Raw genomic sequence first — 13,739 nt, forward strand, 5'->3', positions numbered from 1 at the left:
CAAGAGGAATTGGGGGCTGTGTAGCACGTAAATGTTACAGCTCCATCAACTTAGAATAATAAGCAAATCCTAGATGTCATTTGACCTGCCATCATGGTGTGTCTGGGTCGTTAACAGGCTGGTTGATGTCACTGCATGTGCACCTATGGAGATATCCCACACAAGTATCCCAAATCCCAGGCAACTATCAAAAAGACATTGGAGAAAACCTAGAAATCTGGTGGCCATATCCACTGACGTTACGTGTTTTCCCTTTAGAATCCATGAAGCTGAGCACAACTGACAGCTGAGGCTTTTCCTAATACCAGATGTATTTCACTTTTGCATTTAATAGAACAGCCAGAGATCAAAACAGCCCCGACACATGGTCCCTCCAAGGAAATATTCTATATGTGTGTTTTTGTAGTCTTTTTAAGCTTGTTATTTGAGTTGGATTTTCATGATTGTTGAGAACTTTCTTTTCTGAAGGCCTTTCCAAAGCAGTGGATTGGTAGTAAGCATGCAGTGCTCATTCACCCCTCCAATTTTCCGTAGGTGTGAAACAAGCTTGCTGTGAGTTTCTAGAAAGCCAGCTGGATCCATCAAATTGTTTGGGCATTCGGGATTTTGCTGAGACACACAATTGTGTTGATCTAATGCAAGCTGCAGAGGTCTTCAGCCAGAAACATTTTCCAGAGGTGGTTCAGCACGAAGAGTTTATCCTCTTAAATCAAGAAGAGGTTGAAAAGCTCATCAAGTGTGATGAAATTCAGGTAAAACCTGAAAAGTACCATTACTATGCAAAGCATTGAAGTAAAATGTTGAAACCAGTCAGAAATTAGTCCCTGCTTCTGGGGTGGACTTCTCACAGTTCCTGAATTTGAAATTTCATTTCCACAAGTGTTTCTTGCAAGGAACACATCACAATTAGTTACCTCTGCAGAGAGGTTGTTCCCTTGTCTCCACCTTCCCCTGGAGGAGCTTTCAGAGGTTACAAAGACAAGTTGTCTCAATACCTACATTGTAGAAATACTCCCAAGACTTTAACTTCCATTTGTAGGTCTTTACATGCTCCTCAGCAGCACAAGGAATGCATGTGTCATCCCAGGCTTTTGGGTGTCCTCTACTTTTACAGCAGCAGAATGCATGGTGGCACAGGGTACTGTGACTCTTCAGGTTGTTATATGCAGATTTAGTTCCTTTCACGTTGGTTTCTGGAGGATTTATTCTTTGGCTGGAACCTGTCAAATGCTGTTTTCCAGATTTTTTATGAATAAGTTGAACATTTCTTGGCAACGGGGAGGGGGCTTTGGGCTTTTTAATTGAGATGGCCTTTGTTGAGAGTTGATGTTTGCTTCAGTTCTAGAAGAAGCGATCGAAGCAAACACTATTCAGAGTTCACAGCAACATGAACTCTTAGAAGCAAACCAGTGTAAGCAATATCTTTGTGGAATTCCTGAAAAGCCAATACAGGAGTAGCCAGGAGAGTGCTCTTGATGTATGCCTTGAAAGTCTGCCTTGAAAGTGGCCTTCAGCCAAGCCAACATCCTCTTGTTAGTAAACCTGCTTGAGAAAGAGCGTGTGAGAGAGCAGTGAAAGACCCTGGCACAAGCTGCGGTCAGCAGTGGGGGAAGGCTGAGTGTGTTTGGTGCTCAACAAGCCACAGCTTTAATGCCGTGGAGGTTTGAGCTTATGTGGGTTGTGGCAAGTCCTGGCGTAACACTTCTGGACAGCACAGGGGAAATAATGAGGAACTTCAGAACGACCTGGCCAAACTGATGGGACGATCTGCACAGGCAAAGTAAAATGCATTGTGGATTGGAAGGGCTGCTTCAGGCCTTGCAGGCACCCCGTGAGGTGTGCATTCCCTGTAATACCTTAGCTGTTGCTGTGGCAGTGCAGAGGTGATGTGCTGTATCAGAGGGCACTGAGGGAGCACCCTTGCAAAGTCCCCTGGCTGTTGGAGAAATGCAGTGGCAGGTCCTCACGGGACACTGTGATTAGAGTTACAGATTGGTTATCGGGAAAGGAATGATTTCATGAGCAACAAAACCATGAAATATGTCAGAGAACAGTTCAGGAGGGGATAAACCGAGGTGGGATTATTGCATGTAAGGAGGAAGAGGGGGAAATGGGAAATAATGAACTACTCTGCTCTCCTTTTGTGAGCTCTTGTTGTCCTTTCCCTGTAATTCAGAGAGAAAGAGGCCATTTCAGATTACACTGTAACAAATATAAATCAGTGGCTTGGAAGAGTTGTCTTCTGTAGTTAACCTCTGTGGCTCCCTGCTTCAGAACATTCTGCAACAGGTTGTTTCAAAGTGAACCTCAAAGTGGACCAGTCATGTATTGGGTGGGAAGGCTCAGTCCTCTTATTACAGTATCTCCTTTTATCTTCATATTTAATAACAGTTAACAGACCTCATGATCCTAAATCCATGGCTCATTTGCTTTTACACTGGGGGATCTGAAGATGTGCAAAAAGAAAACCAAGCCTAGATAATGTATTATAGAGCTTTTTACATTTAGCTTTTGGTATTCACGGATGTCCAGAGCACTGGAGGTTCTCTCAAAGCATCAAATTGAGATGGTTTAGTCAGTGTGATCTCTGGCCTAAATGGAGAATGGTCCTAAATGGAGAAAGGAAGAAACTAGTCACAGAATAAAATAAACAGTAGTGTTCGTGCCCTGGGCTTTTCCTTTCTGAAATCCAGTTGCTTATAGTTCCTTGAATGTGGATTAAATATTAAAGAAGCCTCAAACTTAAACGTGCCAGGGATGGCTCGGGCATTAAAGGGGCAGTGTGTGGGCTGCAGGGCAAGCAAGACCCTGCTCCCTAAAAATGAAAGGTGATTCTGATCATCTTTATGGTAGAACTTTGCACTGTGCAGGACCATAACTCCTGCTCCACTGAGAGCTCGGGGGAGCTGCCCTGTGAGCTCCCGCGCTCCCTCAGCAGTGAGTGGTGCCTCCCAGCTTCTGGCTTTGCTGCAGACGGACCACGAAGCTCACTTCTGTGGCACTCGTACTGCCAGCCATTGATCTGGGCTGTAGGAAAAGCAAAGGAGGGAATTTCATAGGGCTTGTAAATGCAGCTCATGGGAATTTCCGTAACAGGCAACGTCGTGCTCTCTCGTTAGCCGTGAAGCAGCGTCAGGAGCCTGGGAGCTGTCAGGTCCGTGGCAGTAGCTGCAGCACTGCCCTGCAGTCTGATCAGGCTGTGCCTCCTCTCCCCAGGTGGACTCCGAAGAGCCGGTTTTTGAGGCGGTGATAAACTGGGTGAAGCACTCGAAGAAGGAGCGGGAGGCGTCGCTGCCGGAGCTGCTGCAGTACGTGCGGATGCCGCTGCTCACCCCCCGCTACATCACAGACGTCATCGACACCGAGGTACCGGCACCCACATCCAGGCACAGAGCAGGAGCCGCCTCTCGTTGCCCTGGTTAGAGTCCTGCTGGCCTAACAGAACACGTTAAAAGCTGCTCTCTCTGCTGATGCTCTTTGATGCTGGCGCTACGGAGTTGTCCCTTTCAGCTGGAGGGCCCCCTGTTTTGCTCAGGAGTAGTTTGCTGTGGCAGCAGTTGCAGCACCCTGGTTTTCAGCTGGGAGGGTGCCCCATCCAGAGCTGTCTCCTCTGATATATGTAGCGTCTTCCTGTTGTCATCCCTTGTAGTTTCTAACAAGTGCTTTCTGCCTTTTATTCACAAGTGTAGCAGGTCTCCTTCTCTAGGCTGAGACCCGCTGGCATGTGATCTTGGGGAAGAAATGGCTCCTCAGGAGTTGTGTTAGGTGCAGGTGGCATGGACCTTTGAGGACAGCAGCTAAGGTCCAGGGCCAACACACAGCTAAGAGCCACATCTAATACCTCTGGTTTGTGGGGCTGGGGTGTTGCAGGGGCAAACCAAAATGTAGATGGTGATAAAAGACAATGAAGCTTTGCAATGGAAATTTAACTCCAAACAGGAAGTGATGCTGGCCCTGTGCAAGGTTTGACGGGAAGGCATGGAGAAGTTCAAACCAGCACTCTGTGTTGATGGTGATGTGAGGTAATCAGTGGTTACTAGCCCTTGTCACCTGACAAGTGCTGAATGTTCAATGACAGACTTCTCTACATAGAGAAATGGCTGATTTAGCAACATTCATCTCTAATGTGATGGCCTTTTCAGATGTTCTTAAATAAGGGCAGCTAACTTAACTTAAGGCCATTAAGTTCTGCTAGAGCTAAAATGGGTTTAATCAGGTAGTTATGGTCCACAGTTAACCGAAATTGAAGCTAACACAAAAGACACTGGTGCCAAAACAATTAGATCTGTTCCAGAACCAGCCTAAGCTGGTGTGTACACAGGACCTCAGCTTTCTTAGTGCACAGGATGGCCTGTCCAGCCTGGAAGTGACACACACTGGTGGGACACCATTATGTCAGGGCAGCAGAGAGAGGAGTGTTGGTCCCATGTGGCATCATCTGCTCTGGCTGCCTTGCACAAGCACCAAGAACTTGTGAAAATAGAGCTTAACTTACTCCAGCAGCAGCATATGGCACCAGACACCCAGCAGGGACTGAACACTGCACATTCCAGGGAGCTGGGTCCAGGCCCTCAGCCAGGGAGGGAATTACAGGGCCTTGTGCAGGGACCTGAGCCTGTTCTTGGGCTGCAGTGCCCCCCAGCTTCTTTAAAAGAAGACCTTACTGCTTCTGTTGTAGCTTCATACTTCCACCTCCCCATGGATCAGGCTAATACATCCAGCTGGACTGCTTCATTGTGCTGTGCTCCTTGTTTCTTCTTTGGTGGCAGGTATACACTGAGAGTGGGTTATGTGGGGCAGATCCAGCCAAACTGATTTCAGGTGTGGTTTCGCTGCCAGTCCCCCTTTTCAGGCATACTTCTACTGGCTTTAAATGTAGCAGAAGTGGCTTTTCCCTTGTTTTCTAGTGTAGTTATTTTCACTGTGAAACCTGCAGTGCCAGACTTTGTGTGAGAACTGACCCTTAACTTTTCAGCTGCAGTCCAGCCTTCAGCTGTCTTTGCAGTTCACTGTGTGCACTCTTTGCACCATGACACTACTAACAACAGCCTGCACACAAGTCATTTTTATGCTGTCTGAACTGATGAGAATTGGCTTTAGGACAGCTCTTCTGAGGGATCTTAAAATACATTCCCTGTAGCAGTGACTCATGTTTTTCCTCAGCCGTTTATACGATGCAGTCTGCAGTGCAGAGACCTCGTAGATGAAGCGAAGAAGTTCCACCTTCGGCCCGAGCTCCGGAGTCAGATGCAAGGACCTAGGACAAGAGCACGTCTAGGTGAGCAGCAGAGGAAGGTCACTGAGAAGGTCTGGGGCAGGTGGTGTGTTATACACCACGTCTGGTGCCTTGTAATCGTGCTGAAGTGCTTCGCAGCAGTCACTTGTCAATCCACAGTCCCCAGTGGTACAGAAAGGGGCCTGGAGCAAAGGACAGAGGTATGTTTGTTTTCAGAGCACAATTGCTTAGTGGCCATGTGGGGACTAGTTGGTTGCCTTTAATCCCAGGCCTCTGAAATCCCAGTTTCCTGAGTTGCTGGTGCCTCCGGATAGGTCTGTCTCAGTATGCAGCTGTCCAAGAAGCATGGAAAGAGTTTCTTCCTGCCTAAAAGGCAGGTATCAGTGCCAGAAACAAAAAGAGCTGTGAGGTGAGACACAGAGTGTTACACTGAAGATAAATTTTCAGCAGAGAATCTGAGAGGAGAAAGCCCAGGGAGGGAGATGGAGGGATCCCTCTTTGCCTTCAGAGGTACTACACGTCTCCTGGCTTTGTGGGAACATCCTACATTGGTTTCAGTGACAGTTCAGCTCAACCTGTCATTTTAGAAAGACACATTTCATTTTATTCTTAGTTGAAATGCTTCCCCTGATAAAGGGGACACCACAAAACTGCTTTATTGTTTAACTGTGCAGGTAGAAACTGTGCAACTTAGTGCTCAGGTTCATCTGGATTCAGCCCTACCTTTTTTAATTGATTCCATGCCATCTGCTGTCAGCAGTGCTCTTACCATGTGTCACTTAGAAACTCTGATCAAGTCATGTATTAACTTTCTGTGGGAGAAACTGAAATGATTGCACTTCAGCTGGCCCAGGGGACCCACTTCTTACAACTGGGATAGAAGCCTGCCCTCAAGGCAGTCATTACAAGGGAAGTTAAAAGTCTCCAGGTCACAAGTGTTATTTAACAGTCACAGAGGAAGTAAGAAAAACACAGGGAGCATCTTGAGAAGAGAAAGGAGAGGGGAGGCACCTCTGAAATGAAATACATAAGAGTCAGCTTGACTTAATTCCTCATTTCACTGAGAAACAAGGTGCCATCGAGCCTGGATGTCACTTGTAACTGAGGGGGAAAGGCCTTGTTTTGTGCAGGGAAGCAGCCATCCTCCTTCAGCTTTCAGGGGATGGGAAGAGGTTTGGCAACAATGGGGGAAAGAATACAAAAGAAGATACACACAAGCCAACGTCAGCACCTAACTTAGCCAGCTTGTCTTCCCAAAGTGCCTCTAATACTGGGAGGAACAGCCCTCCAGCAGAGAGCTCCTAAAACCTGAGTTAGTCTTACTGCCATCACCTTGGAGGAGTTTCTCCCTCTTCTTCCCTGCTGAGGATAGAAGGTGTCTGAGTGCCCGTAGCCAGGTTAGGTGCCTGCTTCAGAGGAGTGATGAAAACAGGATTTAGAGGCAGCTTGTTGCCCCGAGGAAGGATTAGTGTTTCTTCAGGTGATTCCCTTTGGTTGTGAAGGGATTGACTTGACTTTGCTATCCCTTTTCTCTAGGAGCTAATGAAGTCCTGCTTGTGATCGGCGGCTTTGGCAGCCAGCAGTCACCCATTGATGTTGTGGAGAAATACGACCCGAAGACTCAGGAATGGAGTTTCTTGCCAGTAAGGGACCATTTTTGACCAGCACTGGGATGAACGGGCTGTGATCAGACACTGCTCCTGTAGCAGCAGCTGTACAACATCCCTCGTTGGGCTGTCCCTTGTGTTCTGCTTAGAAGTTCTGACATAAATCCTTTGGTTTACATAGTGAATGCTGAAACCACGTCTGGAGAGCTGCTAAATGAGCTTTGTATGAGGGGTGGTTGTCTCATTTCTAATCTGATGAGCCTGAGAGAACCACATTTTGTTGTGGGAGTGGGACTTACCGTGATTCTTGTTGAAGGCTTGTTAAGCTTTCAGGTTAGTGATAGTAATTGAAATGTCACTGGCAATAGGATAAGTTCTTCTTTCAGGCAGGCTGCATGATCTCTCTGGTCCCATTGTTTCTGAGCATAAGGGGGGATAGTATGGAAGAGAGAATTCCTGCACTGAAGAGTATTCCTACCTGAATTGAAAATCACCTTTCTGCGTGTGAAATGGTGGAGAACTGCTGCTTCTTTAATATCACTAATCCAGTGTCACTTGGGGGCCCAGAAGTCTCTTCTTTTTTCTGGAGGCTAAAAGCTCCAGGAATTCCGAGTCTCCACGTTTTCCTATGAGCAGTCTCTGCAGGGAAGCACACGAGCCTCCAAGATGCATCAAAGATTCAGTAGCAGCATAACATAAATGACATCTAAGGCAAAATCTCTTAGAGCGAAGAGGCCTGACCATGAGAAGAGAGCACGGCAGAGGCAGAGGAGGGCAGGCACAGTGGTGAGAGGCTGTATCCTTTAAATCCAGCGTGCTGTTTGCCTCTGTGGTAGTGGGCTGGAGCAATGGTGCTGGTCTCCCTGCACCCCTGGGATCTCCACTCCTCGACCTTCGTGTTCTCCTCCTGTTTCAGAGCATCACCCGTAAGAGGCGCTACGTTGCCACCGTGTCCCTGCACGATCGGATCTATGTGATTGGGGGGTACGACGGTCGCTCTCGGCTCAGCTCGGTGGAGTGCTTGGATTACACCTCAGATGAGGATGGCATCTGGTACTCCGTGGCTCCGATGAACGTCCGGCGGGGCCTGGCAGGAGCCACCACCCTTGGAGGTATGTCCTGGTCAAGGAGCTCTGCCTCCGCTTTGTTCTCATGGCATGTGCCTGTGCAGCAAGGGAAAGGAGCGCTGTGATTATGGAGTGGGAAGCTCTCAGGTGGTTGACAGTGTCGTGTGTTACTGAGCACCCGACACCAAGTACAGCAACAACCATCCAGCACTGAGAGAGGCTGAAATTGGAGCATCTGCAGCGAAGGATTCTTAGGACTCTGGGGAGGTGCTGACACAACGATAGCGATAGGCAGGGTTTGGCCATGGCAGTGTTTCGGTGGGTTCTGAGGCATGAAAAATCTAACTGGGGGGCGTGTGGGGTGTGCACATTCTCTTTCATCCATCAGCAAGAAGCAGATTTAAGGGCCAGATGGGTTTTATGTTCGTTGGGCCTGTGAGCAGGCTGATGCAGTGAGTCCGGGTTTACTTGGGCTCCACATGTGCTCAGATCTGTAGCTGTTCCTGCATTCTGCAGTCCACGTTGTAGTTTCGCTCCATCTGTGAGGGCCTTCTTGCTCCATGTGCATGTGTGATACTTGACTTGCTGAGTCCAACCCCTGTCCAACGTTGCAGACATGATCTATGTTTCCGGTGGGTTTGATGGCAGCCGACGGCACACGAGTATGGAACGATACGACCCGAACATTGACCAGTGGAGTATGCTGGGAGACATGCAGACAGCACGGGAAGGTGCAGGGCTTGTTGTAGCTAATGGAGTTATCTACTGCCTCGGTAGGTACCCTCAGGACCTGCAAAGACTTGCTTTTTCCAGCAGTGACAGTGCAGAGCTGTCTGTTGGTGTCATGTGCAGGTTAGAAGAGAAGGTTTGACTGGCATAGCTCTGTCTGCATGTGCAGCCTCTTCTCCCTGTTCCCATCGCAATGGCTTAGGCTGGAGCTGCCGTGTACCCACAGTAAATGCTGTCAGAAGCAAATGCGACACAATCAGCCTACACTTGAGGGGCAGCGGGAGGATGAGCGGCACCAGCTGAGGTTTGCATGGACTGGGCAGTGGCTAAAATCATTCAATCATAAAATGGTTTAGGTTGGAAAGGACCTTAAGATCATCCAGCTCCAACCCCCTGCCACAGGCAGGGATGCCTCACACTAGACCATGTCACCCAAGGCTTTGTCCAACCTGGCCTTGAACACTGCCAGGGATGGGGCAGCCACAGCTGCTCTGGGCACCCTGTGCCAGCGCCTCAGCACCCTCACAGGGAAGAGCTTGTTCCTTAGATCTAACCTGAACTTCCCCTGTTTAAGTTTAATGCATCTGCTCCACACAAAGCAATGTTGGCTGTAATGCTCCAGAAATACATCCTGAGCCACACGTTATCCAGCTCCTTTCTGTAGCACTTGTCCCACACCAGCTGTGAACACAGAGTGTGGAGGGCAGATTGCTCTGAAGACTCCAGTGAGCCTGTTGTGTAGATACACCCGCTGGGCCCAGTGCTGTACCCACATTTATTGCAGCCCTGTTCCTAGGGAATCATCATTGGATATTGGACACTAGTTTATGGGTTTCACTTCCCCCTCCCAAATTGCTCTTCCTCACACTGTCCCCGAGGCAGATGGCAGCACATACTCCTTTGCTGAAGCTGCACGAAGAGATTTGTTGGTGTCCTCTTGTGAAAGAGCTCTTTGAGACATCCCAGCCTACACCACGGAGCCTTCTGGCATCAGCTGGTGGCTGCAGCACAGACCCTGAGCCAGCACCATGTGCTTTAGCAGCACACCATCAGCACTGGCATCAGCACGGTGCCCAGAAGTCAGTGCCATGGTTTGCTCCTGTGTTTTGTTTCAGGGGGCTATGATGGGCTGAACATACTGAATTCTGTGGAGAGGTACGATCCCCACACTGGACACTGGACAAATGTCACCCCAATGGCCACGAAGCGCTCAGGTAAGAGCTTGAGGTCAGAATGTGTTCTGTTGTGCTGGGTAAGCTTGTGCTACACCACTGGGCTTGTTCTGCTGCCCTGGAGGGTGTTGACTGCTCCAGGGGGTGCTTTGGCTTTGAGAGGGGGTGATTTTAGGATGTGATTTATCACCCCAAGAGTTAAAAATGAGTTTTCATATGCCTGATGTCTCCATCCCCTGCTAAGATGTGTACAGAGGAATGTGTTTGTGGCTTTATAGGTTACAGGGAGGGAGAGGAAGTCCTGTGTGACTTCCATAACCAGGAACGGGGCCCAGCGTGGAGAAACACCAGCAAGGCACAAGCTATAGACCGTAGTGCAAGATAATGGGATGGTTTCAGTTGGTTCTCATCAGCTCTTGTTTCTCTTCGTCTCTTGGGACAGATTCTGGAGGTAGAGCCCCCCTCAGAAACCTTGGCCATGGCTAGATCCGACTTCCCTGCTTAGGCATTGGTCTGGTCTCTCCTCTCAGCCAAAGTCTTCCTCTCTGAAGCTATCAGAGAGCCTGCTGGGGCAGCCTGGCTGTTCCTAGCTGGTTTGGTGCTCTCAGCAAGGACAGGCAGTGAAGGTGAGGTTGTGTTTAGTGGAACAGAGAGTCTCTTACACCCTGTTTATAAAAGCAACAGATCAATGCCCAAGAGCTGCAGAGTGTCTGGCTTGTTTCCCTCAGGATATTCATCAGTGCCATAGTTACACATTGATGGTAACACCTCGGCAGGGTTTGCTCTGCTCTCAAGAGGTAGGTCAAAACAGCAGCTGGTGGTGGCAGGAGCACCCAAGGCCATTAAGTGCCTTGTTCTCTCACTGTGTTCTTTGGTGCTTTACCTGAAGGGAGCTGCAGATGAGGAGCAGAGGCTGGCAGGGGCTTATTTGCTGCTGTTGTCATGAACTCCCAGCTGAATTATCGATTGCTGTTAGTGTGAGAACAGCTGTTCACACAGTTGCTGCAGGTGCTTCCATCTCTGTGACTGCAGGAGACACCAGTTTTCACATCCCTGCCTTCCAGAGGAGCACTGTCAAAGAACTCCCTCCTCCAGCCTCGCGTGGAGCAGTGTCTTGCTGCATGTCCTTGCTACTTGCCCTCAAGGGCTGGGTGACACCAGGGAGATCACCAGAGAAACCTGTCTCTGTGGTGACAGAGTCCCAGCTGCAGCAGAGTGAGCTTCGTGCTGGTCTGTTCAGGGGGTTGGGTGTTTCTCAGCCAAGGTGAACACCGCACGTTGCCAGTGCTGCCCCGGCTGCAGTGCTCTTCAGTCCCCCCTTATGCCAGAGATTCAGCAGCACGTGGTAGAGTTATGGGGTTTCATGTATTGTATTGGAGGCAACAATAGAAGACACTGGGTTGTGACAGCTCTCTTGTGAGAGATACAAGAAACTGTCCTCTGAAGAGGGAGGAGCTGACCCAGTTCATCCTTGCAGCAGTGAGCCCCGGGCCCAGTGCTCCCATTGTCACTCATGGCTCTGACTGTGCTTCCTTCTCTCTCTCTGTCTCTAGGGGCTGGAGTGGCTCTGCTGAATGACCACATCTATGTGGTGGGGGGGTTCGATGGGACAGCACATCTCTCCTCTGTGGAGGCCTACAACATCCGCACTGATTCCTGGACCACTGTAACGAGCATGACAACCCCCCGCTGCTACGTGGGGGCCACGGTGCTGCGCGGACGCCTCTACGCGATCGCTGGGTAAGCGGCTGCCCTGGCCTGGGGGGGAGATGTCCTGCAGGAACTGAGGTGATGCTGCCCTGCTCCAGGCAGCCTCTCCTCACGTTTCCACTTCAAGCTTTACACGGGGAGACAGCCCAGAGTGACCGAGCCCAATGTGAACGGGCACCGTGATGGTCCAGCGCCGAGACAGGCAGGAGAGCAGCAGCAGACAGCAAGAGGGAGCCTGCTGCAGCAGTTCCATTGTACAGAGCTGCCCGGCCTCCCAGGAGGGGCTCTGAGTGCCTCAACCTCTTCCTTCCACAGCATCCCTCACCTGTAACCTTCTGGCCTTGCAGGTATGATGGCAACTCGCTGCTGAGCAGCATTGAGTGCTACGATCCCATCATTGACAACTGGGAGGTGGTAACCTCCCTGGGGATGCAGCGCTGTGACGCCGGAGTCTGCGTCCTCCGGGAGAAGTGATCTGGAGGGAACTTGGCAAGAACAAGCTGAAAAGTCTCGGCTGGAGGAAGAGTCCGAAGTTGTTTGCAGTGACTGTTCTTGAGAGTTGTGGATGCTGTGGAAATAAGCACCAGAACAGCAGCTTTCTGTGCTGCTTTTGACTAGAGCATGTGCATAAACGTGTTATCTCAGCAGTCATTTGAAATCGGGGGCTCTGTGTGAAGCTGGAGAAAGGTGGTGAAGCAGGTCAGGAGAAGCTGCATTCTCTGCTGTTCCTGTGGCTAAGTCTATCAGCAGAGCAGAGACACCCCCAGCCTTGGTGTCAGCCAACCTGCTGTGAATGCTTCCAAGGATGTGTACATACAACTGGGTGGTCTCTTCAGCCACTGCAGGACCACACAGGTCCTGGGGTTGCTCTTGGCCATGTGGATGTGTGAGGGTGAATCCAGCTGCTCTTATGTTCTGGCTTCAAGTCATCTTGTACATACTGAATGTTTAAACATGCTCCTCAAGCGCACATCAGTGCAGAGCCAAATGGAGTGAGCATGTGTAAGTGGGTCCTGCACTGTAGCTACGTCTGCAGGTTCCCCACAGGTCTGCACACAGAAGGAGTCGCAGATTAAAGCTGTGAACTACTGAGACCCAAAAGCCTGGGGCTGCAGAGGGCAGGGGGAAAGCTCATTGCCTGGTGTAGAAGCAGGTCTGCAGCGTTTGCGCTCTGATCAGGGCGCTCAGCAAGGTTCAGCACGTCGTATTTCCCCCAAAAAGCTCCACAGAGCAGCTGCAGGAGCCTGCTGTGCTGTGGCAGTGCCTTTGCTCCCACCCCTGTGGGGAGGGCACCTTGCAGAGGCCAAAGCCCTGAAAGTAGGGACACAATTGCCACCATCACATCGATTTTGCTGGTGAGCGACTGGGGTTTGTCCATGGACAGACTTGCCCAGCACACCCGCATCAAGCCTTTCAATCAAGTTCATGCTGTTGATTTTCCTTTCACGTAGGATTCTTCTGCTTCCAGGGCTGTTGTGGAGTGACATCTGCCCTTTGTTCTCAGCTGTTTATTCCCCTGCCTTGTAACTCCACGTCCTCCTCCAGGAGCTGTCCTTCGGCTGCCCCCCGAGCCCCCAGTGAGAGCTTCGCTGGAGCACTCCCTCCTCAGCATGTCTCCTGCCTTGCTGCGTTCCTGGGAGCACCCGCTCCGTGTAGTGCTGCTCGTTGAGCTTCCTGCTGCCTCCTCGCTCGGCGGACAGGCTGGGATCAGGGCCGTGGTAGCATGACTTAATTAAGCACTTTCAGCCAACGCTCTGACCTTCTGCGGTTGTTTCTATCACACCCGTGTTCTGTGGTTTTGTTTCCTATGGTTATTTTTTAATGAAGATAGAAAGAATAAAATATTTCCTGAGCCAGTGGGGGTTTCGCTTCTGTTCTCTACCTTCAAGCCGTGTGTGTGACTGCTGGGGGGAGGGTATGACCAAACCCTGTGGCAGATGAGGCAGCAGCCTTTAGCTGTACCCTCTGCCCTGCAGCTTCAGCGTGGCCGTAAAAACACCTCCGTCTGTGGGGTTCGTCGTGGCCGTAAAAACCCCCCCGTCGGTGGGGATCCACGGCACGAAACCCGTCCAGCCTGGACGACCGGCCAACGGGGGGGTTGGTGCTTGGGAGGAGCGTGGCAGCAGTGAGGAAAAGACTCTGATAATGGTCTACAGCGATAACTGGTGATGCCATGAGCCAGCGCACCCTGGCCTGTATCAGCACCAGTGCGGCAGCA

The 13,739-nt window shown here is 50.3% G+C and overlaps 1 protein-coding gene across 1 annotated transcript in view; it reads left to right on the forward strand.

Annotated features, from left to right (window-relative positions):
* KLHL12 (kelch-like family member 12) overlaps positions 1–11,995 on the forward strand; it is a gene marked incomplete at its 5' end in the record, with an annotated part of 12,422 nt that extends 427 nt beyond the window's left edge. The window contains 9 exons of the mRNA XM_010009395.1: positions 535–752; positions 3,217–3,366; positions 5,164–5,278; positions 6,773–6,879; positions 7,760–7,955; positions 8,525–8,683; positions 9,755–9,853; positions 11,365–11,551; positions 11,869–11,995. Of these exons, the coding sequence (XP_010007697.1) occupies positions 535–752; positions 3,217–3,366; positions 5,164–5,278; positions 6,773–6,879; positions 7,760–7,955; positions 8,525–8,683; positions 9,755–9,853; positions 11,365–11,551; positions 11,869–11,995 (1,358 nt within the window). The remainder of the gene's footprint in view (positions 1–534; positions 753–3,216; positions 3,367–5,163; positions 5,279–6,772; positions 6,880–7,759; positions 7,956–8,524; positions 8,684–9,754; positions 9,854–11,364; positions 11,552–11,868) is intronic.
* Positions 11,996–13,739: the final 1,744 nt, after the last annotated feature.

This window comes from Nestor notabilis, unplaced genomic scaffold, assembly GCF_000696875.1.
Source record: "Nestor notabilis isolate BGI_N333 unplaced genomic scaffold, ASM69687v1 scaffold5722, whole genome shotgun sequence".
Lineage (NCBI taxonomy): Eukaryota > Metazoa > Chordata > Aves > Psittaciformes > Psittacidae > Nestor > Nestor notabilis.